This window comes from Polyodon spathula, chromosome 4 (genome assembly GCF_017654505.1).
Source record: "Polyodon spathula isolate WHYD16114869_AA chromosome 4, ASM1765450v1, whole genome shotgun sequence".
NCBI lineage: Eukaryota > Metazoa > Chordata > Actinopteri > Acipenseriformes > Polyodontidae > Polyodon > Polyodon spathula.
This window is the reverse complement of record NC_054537.1, coordinates 84,791,925-84,807,462: the sequence shown is the minus strand read 5'-3', so window position 1 is coordinate 84,807,462 and position 15,538 is coordinate 84,791,925. Positions and strand designations below refer to the sequence as shown.

General features: G+C 36.3%; 2 protein-coding genes across 5 annotated transcripts in view; one reads left to right on the top strand and one right to left on the bottom strand.

Moving 5' to 3' along the window:
• si:dkey-12j5.1 (probable assembly chaperone of rpl4) overlaps positions 1-14,062 on the bottom strand; it is a 117,758-nt gene extending 103,696 nt beyond the window's left edge. Inside the window, exons 1-6 of one of the 2 annotated variants that reach the window (XM_041248837.1) lie at positions 13,852-14,062; positions 13,080-13,174; positions 11,492-11,638; positions 7,468-7,617; positions 6,302-6,402; positions 991-1,114 (exon numbers count right to left, since the gene is read on the bottom strand). In XM_041248837.1, coding sequence (XP_041104771.1) covers positions 991-1,114; positions 6,302-6,402; positions 7,468-7,617; positions 11,492-11,638; positions 13,080-13,174; positions 13,852-13,918 — 684 coding nt within the window. In that variant the 5' untranslated portion in view covers positions 13,919-14,062. The remainder of the gene's footprint in view (positions 1-990; positions 1,115-6,301; positions 6,403-7,467; positions 7,618-11,491; positions 11,639-13,079; positions 13,175-13,851) is intronic. The other variant, XM_041248836.1, reaches the window with a different exon arrangement.
• Positions 14,063-15,147: 1,085 nt separating this feature from the next.
• The window catches only part of mindy3 (MINDY lysine 48 deubiquitinase 3), a 44,571-nt gene continuing 44,180 nt past the window's right edge, over positions 15,148-15,538 (top strand). For 2 of the 3 annotated variants that reach the window (XM_041248835.1, XM_041248833.1), the window contains exon 1: positions 15,253-15,325. In XM_041248835.1, coding sequence (XP_041104769.1) covers positions 15,283-15,325 — 43 coding nt within the window. In that variant the 5' untranslated portion in view covers positions 15,253-15,282. The other variant, XM_041248834.1, reaches the window with a different exon arrangement.

The window sequence follows — 15,538 nt, the reverse complement described above, 5'->3', positions numbered from 1 at the left end:
ATAAAGAAATGAATATTGCATAAAAAGAACATATCATAAATATCATATCACTGTATAGGCTTTACATACTATATAAGGCAACTCTAAACACAAATCCATAATTTACTATTACCGAGATGCAATCTAGTGCCATTAACAGCTACAGCAACTGAACAGCCTTTTTTTCACAGGTTGATGGTATTTATTAATACATTAGATGTTTCATGTACTGCAATTTATAATAAACACTTCTGAAACTCTTTTTTTTTAAACTGACAGCAGCTCAGAAATTGCAGTAGCCTTCTATAAAGGCATATCAAGTTATCAAAAGTTTTATTTTGCAGGGCTTGAACAGCTCACAGAGATCATCTCCAGTAAACTATGCTGTTTGGTGACAGAGTCATGGCAATGCTGTGAGGATTCCATTACTGAATAATGTTATTCTGTAGAAATAACATCATATATATCCAGCAAAGGAAACGGTGATGTACTCCGATGTGAGCCTGGGGTAACACTGATGCATCAATCAGTGGGCTGACTCGTAATACATTTCTTGCAGTCATGTTAAGAGTACAAAACAGATGTTTGAATTAACCTCTGGTTCCCAAACTAAGTATGTGGACACATTCTAGTACCCATAATAGCGTAACAATAAAATTAATAAAGCAAATAATCAAAAAAATACAGAACATATTATACGTACACTTTGTCCTGAAATCCTCAAAAATTAGACATCTTTAATAAAAAAAAAATTCTAAATGTTGTACTTCAAAAATCAATTGCATAATTTTTAAAGTGTTCCTCAAAATTTGTATACAGTAAATAAAGCTGCTCAACTTTTGTTACGCCCTGTTTATTACCTGTTGTCAATTTTAATCCCAAAATAATCTGAGTCATATTTATCATGCAATGCCTTCATGATCCATTTTCATAACACTGCATCTGAATACATCAGTTACTTATTCAATAAACTATATGTTTGTTGTCTGCTTGTTTTTTTGTTTTTTTTACCTGCGTTTTTTCTATACTGAATAGATAACTGGCCATCAGCTGCAATGCTTCAGGGTTGTCTGGGTCATACTGCAAAGCTTTGTCAATGGCTTCTTTACATTTCTCTGCTGCACCATCATCCATGCTGTACAAATACAATTAATTAATATTAGCTCATTCTTGGCATTTGATTCTGCTAGGTTAAAAGGCACAACAAAACAGGTCTTCTTTCTTTCCGAAGGAATTCTTTATCATTTACAAAGATTTAAATGTATCGAATGAATGGAATCAGAAAGCCCATAGATTGAGCCCTCACAGAGATTTACTATGTAGTTTATGCGTAACTTATTATAACAAATAAAGATAAAAGGGGCTACATTTGTATTGCCCCAAAAACTTAAAGAGCATGTTAGATGAGTGTTACTTGAATTTCAGTGGAACAAACACACAGTAATTGCTCGATACAATCAAACAACAAAAACACAGTAATTGCTCGATACAATAAAATAACAAAAGGTAATCATATATACCACCTTATCATTTTATTAACATTTATTTTCCTACCTATCATTATTAGTGGTGAGCCAAAACTCATATGTTTCAAGCAATTACTCACCACAAAACAATGCGACCCCTGAGTTTCCCTTGTTTACACAACTATTGAGAACCATTAACTACCAGTCTGGCGGTGTTATTTAATATAGAATCTGTCGATATGTCGTGATCAAACTAACTAAAACTCACTTATATTTTATAAGTGATTATTTATCATACCCTTCTTTTTATCATTTTCTTAGTTTCTTAAGAAACCAAAATCCTAGGCAAGCTGTTATTGTATCTCTGATTAAACTTGACAAAGAAATACATATCCCAGTTTCCACAGCGGAAGATCATGTTAGGTTTAACAAAAGGTCACGTTTAAGTGACGAATCAGTTGTATTTGCTAATTTTGCAACATATTTCAGGGTTAGAAACAAAATGGTGGTACTAATCCTAAAGACTAGTACAGGGGTGGCCAACCTTTCACAGACCAAGAGCCAGGGAAATAAAATGTACAGTGACAAAGAGCCACAAACTTTAAAAGTGCTTAATTTAGCATTTCACTGATATTTTTTACTACAATTACTATCACACTCACACTATTAAATGAAGCTGATCTTTATTTTTTCCAGTACATACGTAATATTGATATCCAAACAAATACATTTTCACTATATATAAATATAGTTTTGTTTTTGTTTCTAATTTGGGCAAGTAGCTAACTATCATTTATTTTCTTATACCACATGCAGGCAGGATCTGTACTCAGTGTGACTGGCATTCTTTACTACACACATTGTTCTGAATGCAGTTGTAGTTCAATGTCACTATTTAGATCTGAGATGGATACGTTCTACCGTGTGATGTGAGAGCTGCAGCTCTGAAATTTGCTTTTGCAGTTGATTGTTGTTTGGACATAGGATAGCAATAACATCCTAAGGCAAGTTTTCACAAACTCACCTTAGAAGTAGTTTTTTTTTGTTTGTTTTTTTGCACTGGTAATGTTCCAGGCCACTTGTTAGGAGTAGGCTAGAGTCGCGGTCTCAGATTGTTTGTCAAATTTGGTGAATATTTGCAGTCTGCTTATCCATTTGCTTTTTACCGACAGCAGTCATTTTGACAGGTATGTTTTAATCAGCTCCGATATGAAAATGAAATACAAACTTTCAGATACAACTCAAAAGATGTATTCATAAACATCACATCTAACATTTGCATCGCAGAAACACCATATTTAAATGGAAATTAGCATATATAACGCATGACAATTGTGGCAGTTCTAGCGTTAACTAGACAGAAGTTCAGAATCTTTTGGAAATTCTTTGTCAATGCAGGCATGGTTTGTAGTGAAATAATGCTGCAGAATTGAACTGCGACTAAAGGCAAGTGCCCAGTTGTATAAAACTTTAAGTGAAATCCCCCTTAGTTTTCCCAATGTATTTCAGTATTTCCCTTAAGTTAGTTAACCGTTGCACAAAACCACTTTAGGGATAACTATGTGAAAATACTTAAATGTCCTACTGAGACCCCTTAAATCAAAAAAACGGTATGGCAGCGTTTTTGGAACTTGAAGAGGACAGAGACACAGCAACTATTGATTTCACCGAAATACTGTCTTTAAATATCTGTATAATGCTGGAAGCAGATTAACCACCCGAAACAAGAAGAAATCACGCATTGCTCCTTGTTCTTCAAATACAGCGGTAGCACTCCGTTTTTTCGCAACTGGTGGCTTATTACTATAAAAATGTTTACCAAAAAAAAAACGCACACAATTGTCAGGTTGCATAACATCTTAAGTGAGATTAATGGTTAATTCTGCTAAATACAAGATACTACTCTCACTTTTGTTGCGAACACAGCCATACAAATTGTTTAAACAAATATGTTTAGTGTACATTTTTTGTAGATTTAACTGTTTTTAATGATGCTCTTCTGAAATCATATATATATATATATATATATATATATATATATATATATATATATATATATATATATATATATATATAAATATGAGCTATTTTAATCTTGTGAATGCTGCGATTTACAGTTAAATTTCTTGCATTCACACATTCAGTTATATCTACCAATTTCATCTTCTGCTTCTTGGCAGTTGTCGAATTCGGACATAGTTTGCCTGTTATTATTTGATTTCTTGTATTATATTCATCCATAGGTATTATGTTTTTCCTCTTCTGTCCAGTTTGGGTTTCTTTTTTTTTTTAAATTTTATCAGCCATACTGTAGTTTTCCTTAACTGCCCAAATGTTGCCATGGAGACAGGATTTATAGAGTACAGTAAGCTACTCACTATTGGTTGAAATCTTAAATAGTCCATGCATACTTAAGTGTCTTCCCTTAGCTAAGGAGAGCGGTTATGATGTTTTGTGCAACACCCTTAAGCTTTTCCCTTAGCTAATTGAACAATATACTTAAGTGTCACACTTAAGTGAAATACTTAATAATAAGATGTTTTATGCAACTGGGCACTGGCAAATAAAGCACAGGAGTTTTCCATTGCGTTCAACAAAAAATAAAAAACATTACTCTCCCACTCCGGTAAGAAGGTTCAATATTCACCTTCAGATTTGCTTTTTCGTTATTTTTTTCTGCCATTATGAACAAAACAGAAGCCGGTCCTGTTCAAAGTAAAATTAACGGTTTCCAAGCTTCTGTAACTCGAGTCCCGAATGCACAGTAAAGTAAGGGTGGATATGATTTGCTAGTTAGTTGCTATGTAACAAAAAAGTGTTGCTGCCACACTGCTGATTGGCTAATGTCAGAAATGGATCGGCTTGTGATGGGGGAGGGGGAGGGGGTGGGGGTAGGGAGACACTCTGAGACTTATTGTAAAAATAATACACATATAAAAAAGAATAAATAAATAAATAAAATAAACAAACTTATTAATTGTATAATGAAATATATGGGAAGTTCGAAGATCCGCATTTTGACCACAAAAGAGCCGCATGAGGCTCGGGAGACGCTGGTTGGCCACCCCTTGACTAGTACATTTTGAAACTTGCTAGTCCCAATGTGAAGTTCTTGAGTCGGAAATCAACAACAGCTGTTGGGGTCTCTAAAATATTAGGCTTAATTTTATTTTATTTTTTTTCATATTCCTTGTGTTTGTAAATCATCGTATTAATTTTCTTTTGTGGTGGGGGTTCGCAATCTGTATAAAACTCCACATTTTTGTAAAATTATTTTACACCTTCTTCAAAGATGCAATATGTTATTAATAGTATTCATCGCCATAGTTTAAATGTAAACTTTTGGTTTTATGAGTTAAAATCTAGATTGTAGACATCAAAACTGTATAAAAACATCAAAGCTAGGGCTCTCAAGTGATCTAGGATGTGTCCTAGAGCTTGGAGCTCGCCGGTTCGGTCTGTGGCTGGCCGGGCGCCTGCAGGCCAGCCTGTATGCAATTCAGAAATGTGTGATCCCCTAATCAAGTTCTGGATATGGCTCCACGGCGAGCTTGCAGAGTGAAAAAAAGCGGACGGCTGACAGCACTCGTTCGGAGGACTTGGATGCTCATCTTCATCTCTCCCGAGTTAATTCGCGGGTTACAGCGGTGAGGAAGAAAATTGGAAAATGAATACAAATTATTGTTAAAAAAGAAACACAAACTAGCTCACTCAAGTGAACAGCCACCCTCACATTACATTCAAGCAAGTGGGCTTTTTCAATGTAATGTGAGGAAATGGCAGTTTGTTTTTTTTGTTTTTTTGCAGTGTTTTGGTGTCTCAAAGTTCACTTAAACCATGACTAAATGAATTGCGTAAGTAATCGCAAAGACAAAATTCAATGAAACACCGATGCATTTGCATATCTCAAAATAATGCAAAATTCGGCATGACGAGGAGATGAGAAGTTTCAGTGTCTGTTTTGTAAGCATTATGAACGTTTGTTCACCACTGCTACACCCCGTTAGAAAATGCATTTTCTACACGCAAGCCTGTGAACGTGAGAGTATATCTGTACACTTTTTTTAAGCACTCGTCCACAGGACTACTGAGGACACAGACATCAACTAGTCCTCATCAGTTTTAATTTGTCTCGGGCGAAAGGGTGAGAGTTAGTTTTTAACCGTGTCTTTTTATTGTCAGTTAATGGCCTGGGTACAGCAGTAAAAAAGTCAGCTCTCTGGATGAGAGGAAAATTAGCTTCCAAACAGCTTTTAAAACATTGCAAAGTTAACTGCCACGGATTGGTACTCAATTGTAAAGGTGAGGGAAGGGTGGCTTTTCTTGTTTATAAATCAACATATTAATAAACAGGTGTGTTTTGATTTATTTAATACCTGTTGATAAAAACTTCTTAAAAGGCAAGTACTTGGAAAATACGAGAATCAGCAATCCCCCTAATCATTATCTTTTTTTTTTTTTTTATTTACAGGGATTCCTAATGTATCAACCTCAAAAAAAGCTAAATTGCAAACATAAATTACAATTGGACACTCCTAGTGGTCATTTCTAAAACCACCTTGCTTCAGAAATTCAGCTTTTTAAGAAGATGGAAAAGAGGAATGATTTAGGAAGCCTTATAATTAGGATCTAAACAGACGCAACAAGAAAGAAAACAGAAAGATAAAGCATTGAGGAAAATGTAGATGGTATAACTTATCACTTTTAAGTTTATGTAAAATGCACAGCGCATGGCACAACATGTAAATTGATTTATTTTTTTGCCCCATATACATTCCCAATATTATTTAATGTCATGAGAATCCTTTTTGTGTTCCTGAGTTGAAATGTATCAATTAAAGCAGTACAGCTCTCACCAGAGGTCAGTGAAGAAAATTTCAGCAATGGAACAAAAAGCCACCGAGACGTCCTTGTTTGTCACTTCAGGGTCATCAAGGGAAATTGCTGCTGCAGCTGCCTTTGAAAGAACGTACAGAACAAATTAAATGTTTGAAGATAATGATTTTTTTTTTTTTTTTGTCTACTCTAGTGAAAGTTTCCTATACCCAAGGTCAGACTACTGTATCACAGTTAACTTGTTTCAGTAAGAATGTATCAGAGCCAGTTAGAAACTGGGAGGATTAAACTGCCTAGGTTCTTTAGTTAGGTCAATAGTACCAATGATACATTTACACTGTAAAATATAGTAAGTGAATAAAAATAACAGAACAGAAATTAGTGTTTTGACTGCAAAAGCAAAATGTTAAAACATTTTAAACGAACATGCAAATGTCTTGCAGTGGCTCTTCCTGTGGCATGTCATTACTATAAAAGTAAGTGGAATGGCTAGTAACAAATGTGAAATGGTGCAAACTGGTCACCAAGACCTTAATTCTGCTTTTGCAATTGCTGCTAACACCTAAGGGGAGATAGAAGACACTGTCAATACAGTAGGTCATTTTGTCACTTCGGTTTCAAGAAATCTTTCTTACACTATATGAACACAAACTGTTTTTTTACCTGTTCTGTCAAAAAAGTTAATTCTTAATATGTCCTTAAAGTCAGCAAAAACAAGGTATACATTGAGCAAATGTTCTTAACATTCATTATCATGCATGACCAATTACCAGTCACATCAACATGTAGGCTAGTGCTTTTAACTGATATATTTTAAAATATATAAATATATATGATACATCTACATCAGTACTTCTTTGAAATCCTAAATTCTCTTTGAAACAAAAGTGAGACTCCCTCTAGTGGTAACATTTAAATAGCACGGTCTAAGAAAATACTGTAAAGCCATAAATATAAAACCTATTTTGCTCCAGAAATGTTGGCGATCTGTTGCAATATATGAAGTATTACTGTTAGCGGAATTTGATATTCGTGCAAAAAAAAAACTGCTGTTTTTTTCCTATAAGAAAAATGCACAATAAAAGGCTTGCAAATATTTATGGCTTTAAAGTAATCTACAACTAACAACTTGCAATTCTGCAATACAACTGCTAAAACAGAAAAAAATTAAAAACGTGTAACTTACAGCTGGTGTTTGTTTTTCAAGAGCGTTAAGCATAGCCTCAACACCTTTGCTGAAATACTGCACTGCTTCCACCCCACTGTGGATCTGTCCCAGATACATGTACTTGCTGTGTCCCTCGTCAGGACTAAGCTCCACTGCCCTTAAAAACACTTAGCATGACGTTAAGGATGATTATTTTACAAGACACCTGTCATAGGGCATACTTTACAATTATGGTATCCAATATTAAGGGACTTGACACAATTTCTATCTAAATTGAGCGTTTACCCATTGACAGCCCAGCTGTGCGTGTGTGCATGTGTTGCTCTGTGTAAGCAGTGAGGATATTTATATTTGGACGTAGAAAGACAAGAAAAGGTGTTTCTGACAATATGATAAAACATATTTATTGTTGAACTGTATGGGTCTTACAGTACACTGAGTGAATGGAGAGCAGGAAAAACCTTACTTGCTGCTCGCCTGAGTGGTTTGTGATGATGTACTTTTACTAGGTGGAAATATTATCTGGCTTATCTGATATTGTTCAGGAGATGCTAGTTTGAAACATGAAAAACAAATGAAGTGATTTGTTGCACCTCTTTTATAACTAGTGGTAATCAGTAGCAGTGCTGCTCAGACAAACATGGAATTTTCAAGTTCGGAGAGTCACTCAATTTAAATATTCGTTCAGATATTTGTTCATTTTCAAAAAGTAATAAAAGCCATTATATTCCTCAGAATGCGACAGCATAGCAGCAGGGGCAAGGGGGCTTGGCCTCTGTGTGTGTGCCTTTATTATTACAGCAAGACGTTACAACGTGTAATATGTTAAAAGTAGAAAATTGTCCCAGGAGTTAAGAATAGGTTGTGTAGGCCTTACTTTACCCCAGTGAATTAACTACAAAACAAAGGATGCCAAATAGCAGTTCTCACTGTTTTGTTTATTCCCAAAATAAATAATACTTCACGAGGCAGGAACCAGGCCTGCGTAAAGGGACTGCTAGAATAAAGAGATTAAGTGCTTATGACTTTAGCAACAGAATAGTGGTTTCCCCTTGACTACTCAGAGAACCATTTGATCTCCAAAGCCGAGAAGCAAAATAACTTCCCTCAAGGGAAACTATGGAAGGGTAGAGGATGAACTGAGGTCTCCCTGGCTTACTGAGACATCTAACAGGAGAGGTCAGACTCAGCTGACACTGAGGCCGCATGGAGAGCCTTGCGATCTTTGCGTGGAGAACAAAAGCGTTGGAAAAAACAATAAAGAAACAAACACATAAAGAGGATCAGGAGTCTTCCAATTGGGGAGGAAGACCAGCTTTAGAAACGAGTGAGGAAAGATAGGTAGAAAACCTGTTTATTGTTATAGCAGAATTGTTACAGTTGATAAAAAGGGGATCTGAGGGCTTAGAGGGGTTGTGATGGGAAAGACAGTGGAATAAAGAAGAATAATGGCAAAGTTAGTTGAGTTTGCACAGCTGAACAAATTGTCCACAAAGACAGGCAGCAATGTCAATGGGGAATACCTCAATAAGCCTGTGGATTTAAGCTGAGGAGGAAGATTTTTGATTTCTGGAGGCCAAACATCTGAGAACCATTGATTAAGAAAAGTTCCACCCAAACCGATAGGAGAAGCATCCATATGAAGTGAGAGGTCGTGGGGCGCAGAAATGAAGTCACAGAGACAGGACCACATCCTAATGTCTTTCTGGACTTCAGCTGTAATATTAATGTGAGAGTTGAGGTTTTTTGCTGTTTTAGAAAGAGCAAGAAGAGAAATAAATGTCCTACCTTGAGGAATGATGCAAACTGCAAAACTGAAATTTCCCAGGAGGGAAAGAAGGTTCAGTTTAGAAATGGAATGGTTGATCTCAAAGGACTGAATGAGAGAGCGAATGCATTCCAGTTTATCAGGAGGCATTCAGGCTTTGACTCAGATAGTATCCAAAGTAATTCTTAGGAACTCAAGTGACTGAACTGAACCAATGGTTTTCTCCTCTGAGAGGAGGACACCAACTACTGAGAAGAGAGATCTTTGAGAAGCAGGGATTGATGAGAGAGTCGACGACTCCTGGTTCCTTTATAGCAGATTGGAGGTTTTTACAAACCATAGTGGAAGGAGGGATGGATTTAAAAACCACAAAAAAAAATTAGAAAGGCCAGAAATTAGATAATTAACCAAAAAACGATCAGGGTGATAATGAAGAGCATCTGATAGAGCCGGGATGTTGATGGGGGTAGAGGCAATTATTAATGATGAATGGCATTTAGATGAGAGGGCAGATGGAACGTCAATGAGACCAATCCTGCGCATATGTAAAAAACGGCATCCTTTGGTAATGCAGAATGAGAAATTGAAATTATTGCACAACTGTCTGCCGCCAGAATATTTGATGGGTCTTTTGGATCTTTGCTTGTTGAAAAAGCAGGCGGAGGTGAAACAGGAGAAGAATTAACAGGAGAAACTGCAGACACACGATTCCTGAAGAAAGGAGTGTTGTTGAGAGCAAGGGAAGAATACGTTTAGGTTAATGAGCAGGCTGCTTTTGGACACAGCGGTGGAATCACAAACTCTACAAGCGTTAGCACGAAGACCATTGAAGAATCTATTAAAGAGATCACGATCAGATTGAGACCAGTGGATGCATTGTACAAATGCTAATGGAGAAGCTGCTTTGGCTGAAAAAGCTTTATGATACTCATAAAAAATAGTAAATAAATATGAGTCCAGTTCCTGTCGTCGATGAGCATAAACGTCACAAAAGACATTGCGAAAAACTGAAAATACAAGCAAAAATTCTCAAGGATCCTGAGATCTAACCACTTCAGCTCCAGGATGTATGCATGTATGTCAAATTAAAGAGCATTTGCAGCACCATGCCATGCCTGTGTACGTCAAGGTTTGTTGTCTATTGTGGGTTTTTTTTCCAATTTGATCTCTTTGTATACGTGCCTGTCTGGAGGTGAGTGATGTGGATGACAAAGTGAATGTCCAAACAGTCTTATAACTACCAAAATAGTCAGTTTTTAATTAATAATAATCATTGTACTGTGTTATTTTGTGAAACCTTTTTGTTTGGGACTGAAAACCCGCCGTTTTACTCACATACCGTTGCTGGTATAGGGGTATTAGGGGTAAAACGGCAGGTTTTCAGTAATCCACAAGTGCACGGTAAAATCCTCTGGTTGTAGTATATTGGTGCTCTGTTGTGCTGGGTTGTGCTGTGGGGTCCGTGCTGGCTCGAGTGAGTAGTCATTTTAAACAGATTGAGACAAAGTTTTTGATTTTAGTTTGAGTGCAAATCTGCGTGGTAAACGCAAACTGAAAAACAAGACAAGAATTAGGAAGTTGGCTACAGTTTAAATTGGGTGTCCGACAGGTAATTTTAGGTGACTACAGGTATTTTAGTGGGATAACAAGGGAGGAGCCCTAGCTCCAGCCCCCCAAAATACACTAAGGTCCTACATAAAGCTGACACCGCATTTTATTTATTTTTTACATTCCTTGCCATCGCCGTTTCTTTGCAGTAAAGTGGCCATCGACACGTTTTCATAACATGAGGTTTACTTGTGCATGTGTGTAGCTGAACAAGCAAACGAAAAAAAAAACTGAAATTTATCTTTAAAACGTTCAAATAAAACAAATGAGGAAATGGCTTTGTAAAATGAACGGGAAAATAACTCACCTTTCTGGTACTCATGTATTACGTTTCACATAACAGTCGAAACAAAAAATATATAATATATACAATCTATATAAAAATAACTAACATTTCCAGCAAGTTTCTGATTGGCATGCTTGTCTTAAAGTAGCACAACACATTTTTGACCAAGATGGCCTTCCATAGAGATCACTAAAAAATATTTGTTTTTGTCCCAGCACTAATTAACAGAGGTTTAAAATGCATTATCTCCGTCAAACACTTGATAATAGTCCCACAAGTATGATATTGTTTTTACCAACATTTTCACTATGCTTGTCAATAATTATTCTTCGGGATCACTGATTTCATAAACTATATTGTTTGTAATAACAAAAGGATATTTGTTTGGCTTTTTCTTCATTTCCAAGCTCTGCACAAATGTTTCCAAGCATATCCAAAACGTTAAGATTGGTGGGCTCCAGATCCAAGGCACGCTGACAAAACAATTGTGCCATTTCAAAGTCAAAGTTGTCCATGTACTCCTCAGTCTGAAAGATGTAATGAACAAAACAAAAAAAAAAGTTTAAATATGTCACAATAAAAAGATCTTCCCAAGGGGCTCTGCTCAGTTGATATAAACAGTGGTAGATCTAAGTAATGGTCCTGTTTAAATACAATAGCAGTAAAAGCAAAGAAACTGCAGCCTGAAAATTGAGAACATTAGTGTTCTAGACAGGCTGCAGGGTTAACAACAAAACACAGTACTTACTGTTGCAGCTTATTGTTTTGCATATATTCTTGGAATATTCTTTTCAACATTAACAGCATTGTTTGGATATTTTTATTATCCGTTTTAGTGTCTGTGTCCCAAAATGACACAATTGATAGAAATGCGAAACACGTATCACACTGAGTTTTGCCTTGCACCGATTTACCATCTTGCATTGTGACAACATGGTTGTTGGCAGCTGTGACCAGTGATCTTCATAGAATTTCTCCAGACTTTAGATTTACTTTGACTGCCACAACATTAGAAGATCACTTCACGTGCAGCAGGTATTGGGCCCCTTAGGCCCACATAGAGTCTGTGCTGCATAGAATTAGGGGCACAAGCGGGAACCTAGTTGTTGTTGCACAGCAAGGTAATGTAGTTGTAACAGCGGTGTTAAAGTGTTGTGACAGACAGTGAACACAACGGCAAATTAAGGAAAAAACATTTAAAGAAATAATGTAAAAATGATTTTGCTAATGAGAACTAACTTGCTAAATTTGTTTTCCAGCTGCTTTTTTTTTTGCCAATGGCTACTACGTAGCCATGGTGTGCCACTATAATATGAGGTTCATTTAGAGGTTTAAGAATTATACAAGTACAGTGTATTCCAATTAATTGCATACATGATTCCAATCTATTGCTCCCTCCATTCAAAATACTGTTCCAGTGGCATCCTGTCATGCACTGGCATCATTTACAGCAGTTAATTTGTTTGTTACTTTATTGATTTTTTTTTTTTTTTTTTTTTTAAATCATCATACTTTCCTTGTGATAATAATAACAATAATGAAAAGAAAAAGACACCAAGACAGAGACTAAAGGCATGCTTTTGAAAGCAGAAATCTTAGCATTACTTATACTGGTACAGTAATTTGGTATTTAATCACCTGTTTTTGATAATTACTCACTTTGTGATTCCAAAACTATAAAATGTTAATTTATTGCAAGTAAATCTGCTTTTCAATGATAAGAAACACAAAACTTCAAACTTCCTTAAATATACTAGAACTATAAATCACAAACATACATTGATATGCTGAAATTGAGTATTTTTTAATACGTATTTTCAGGTTTGAAGTACCTCAGCTAAACCAATTTAAGTACAACATTGCAACTGACGCTACAGTATCTTTAAGATGAGGGTTTAGCTCACGCCTTCTGTTTTCAGATGGTATACAGTACCAATCAGCATTGTGTTAAAGGCTTTACACATTTACCTTTTCCAGTAACTGTTCCACACTGTATTTCTCTGCAGTTTTCTTCTTTGCCTTTTCTTGCATCTTGAGTTTCATTCTTTCCTGTCCAGATAACCCTATTAACCCAGATTCAGGAAAGGCAAAATCGAAAACATGTTATTTCCATTTACAACACAAAATCCAGAAAGGCTGTGGCTGTGGATTTAAAATGGCGTGCTACTGAGAATACCCCTTGAAACGTGACCTAAAGTTCAGATCAGAGCGGATGAACGTACAAGTAAAACTACATTGACCACGAAAATGAGAGTTCTCATAAACTTAATCAACTTACGCATTAACGAAATGCACTAGTTTATCGTGATCTGGATGAAAAAAAGATATGACAAGTACCGGTAACTTACTTTTCTACTAAGGTACTTAAAAAATATATATATATATATATATATATATATATATATATATATATATATATATATATATATATATATATGTATATATCAATTATTGACAGAATGTGTGACCTTTAAAAAAATCCACTTTAAAACGCAACTTTAAAAGACGCATAGTAGGTACATGAAACTGTTTACGTCGCATTTGTGTGAATGCCATGTTGGCTTATATTTATATCTAAAACAATGACATAATATAGACCAAGCATAGGATACATCATTAATATTATCAATTTGCAGTGTACTAATTACTACTGACTGCATACAAATTGAAAGTGCCAAGTTCTCACAATGTGCCACGCTTGGTGCACACATATGTCATGCAATTAAAACGTTTAACTTACCTTGGCCCCTGTTGTTTTGTTTCCTTGTGGACTTGTTTGACTTTTTACTTTTAGATTGCCCACCCATTATGTATTGTATTTACTACGTAGGCCCCAAAAACATAAATTAACAAAATACAACCAAGCCCCCCAGTTAGTAAAACAACGTGTGCTACACTAGTCTTCAGCTGCTACGGAAACCTTTTTCGGACAAAACTCCATCACTCTTTCGCTTTCGCTTTTGCTCAGCCCATTGAGTGCTTGCAAAAGGCTCCTTAACTTTGGCGTGAAATTGCATATATGTTTTCCTCTTTTAATATTAATGGTGTGTTAATAATGCCTGCTTTACTTATAGTCGGTACATATATATTTCTGAAAATATGGGGCAATTTTGAGGATTTCAATAGGATCTTCGCTAAAATGTTTTCTCTAAATACCTCCCTCAGAATCCTTGTGTTGTGGGTTAAGAAAGATAAGGAACTGTCAACGTTGACGTATAGCTAATTTACAACAGTATTTATAATATTAATAATATTAATGTAACTTAAACCAGTAAAGTTACTGAAAATTACACGAAATAACTTAATATTGGCAGATGTGGCTAGCTGCTACCTCTGATTTTTATTGGCTCGTCTGAAGGCAGCTAATTCTGTTGCCAGTAGCTGTAGCATTATTATAGCCACCCATTTCACTGTATAAACTTAAAGTCAGCAAAATATAAATATTTATCTTTCTTCGGCTCTGATTTTTAGCTACTGGCAGCACCGTTTTGGGGGCTTCTTACTGACAGTAGAATTTGTACTGGTAATAGGAAACCCCAAAAAGACTGCTGCCAATTGTCTGCTGGTTCTAAACACTCTGTATGAAACGTATGCAGTTGAAATGGAATACAGTTATTATTCAACTATTGTTAGTTTCATAGTTTGCTTACTTCTGTTTGCATAACCTCGAGTCAAATTTACAGTACGTTGACACATGCCCAGGGGGGGAGTAACACGCCTCGGTAGTAAACAAACCACGTGACCTCATTATTTCACCGTTGTACGGACTGCAACTGTGGCAAAAAGGCGTTACCAAAAGGTCTGCGCTTGAGCGTCTAGTATCTGATTGACAACACTGACAAACCAATCATGCTTTGAATACTTGTCTAGTAGGCAGTCACTTTCTAACAGCCCAATCGTGGAGCCACAGAGAGCGTCCAGCGAGCCATCCATCCAGTTTGTTTGAAACAGTTTTCTTTCATTCATCATGGGTAAGAGGCGTGGTCTTGGGGAACATTCTGGATACAGACCAATCGGCTTTCTACATTTACGTTAAACCCACGTTCTTACGAGTAAATACGGCGTTGTGATGGGAGGGGGAGAGGTTTTGAAACACAAATAGAAACAGTGGAGTACACGGAAGTGTTTTGTTTCTGTAAGTTGACAGTTTAAGATTTGAATTGCCTGTTTTATGTCTGCTCTGGTAAACGTCGGATTGAAACTAAAAACAAGAGGTCTGGTTAATAAAAGAAGGGGCGCCGTACTGTTTTCTTCTGACTGCCGTTTGTTTCTGTAGTGGAGCAAAGAGGGGTTGGGGGGGAGTGGGGTGTCTGTGGCTCTGAACGGGAGTAGGAGTCGCGGGACAGCTCCCTAGCTTCACGCTCCTCAGGCCTGGGTGTTTCAATTAAATATATAAGGTTATGTGCTTTGGGCTACTTCTTAAATTA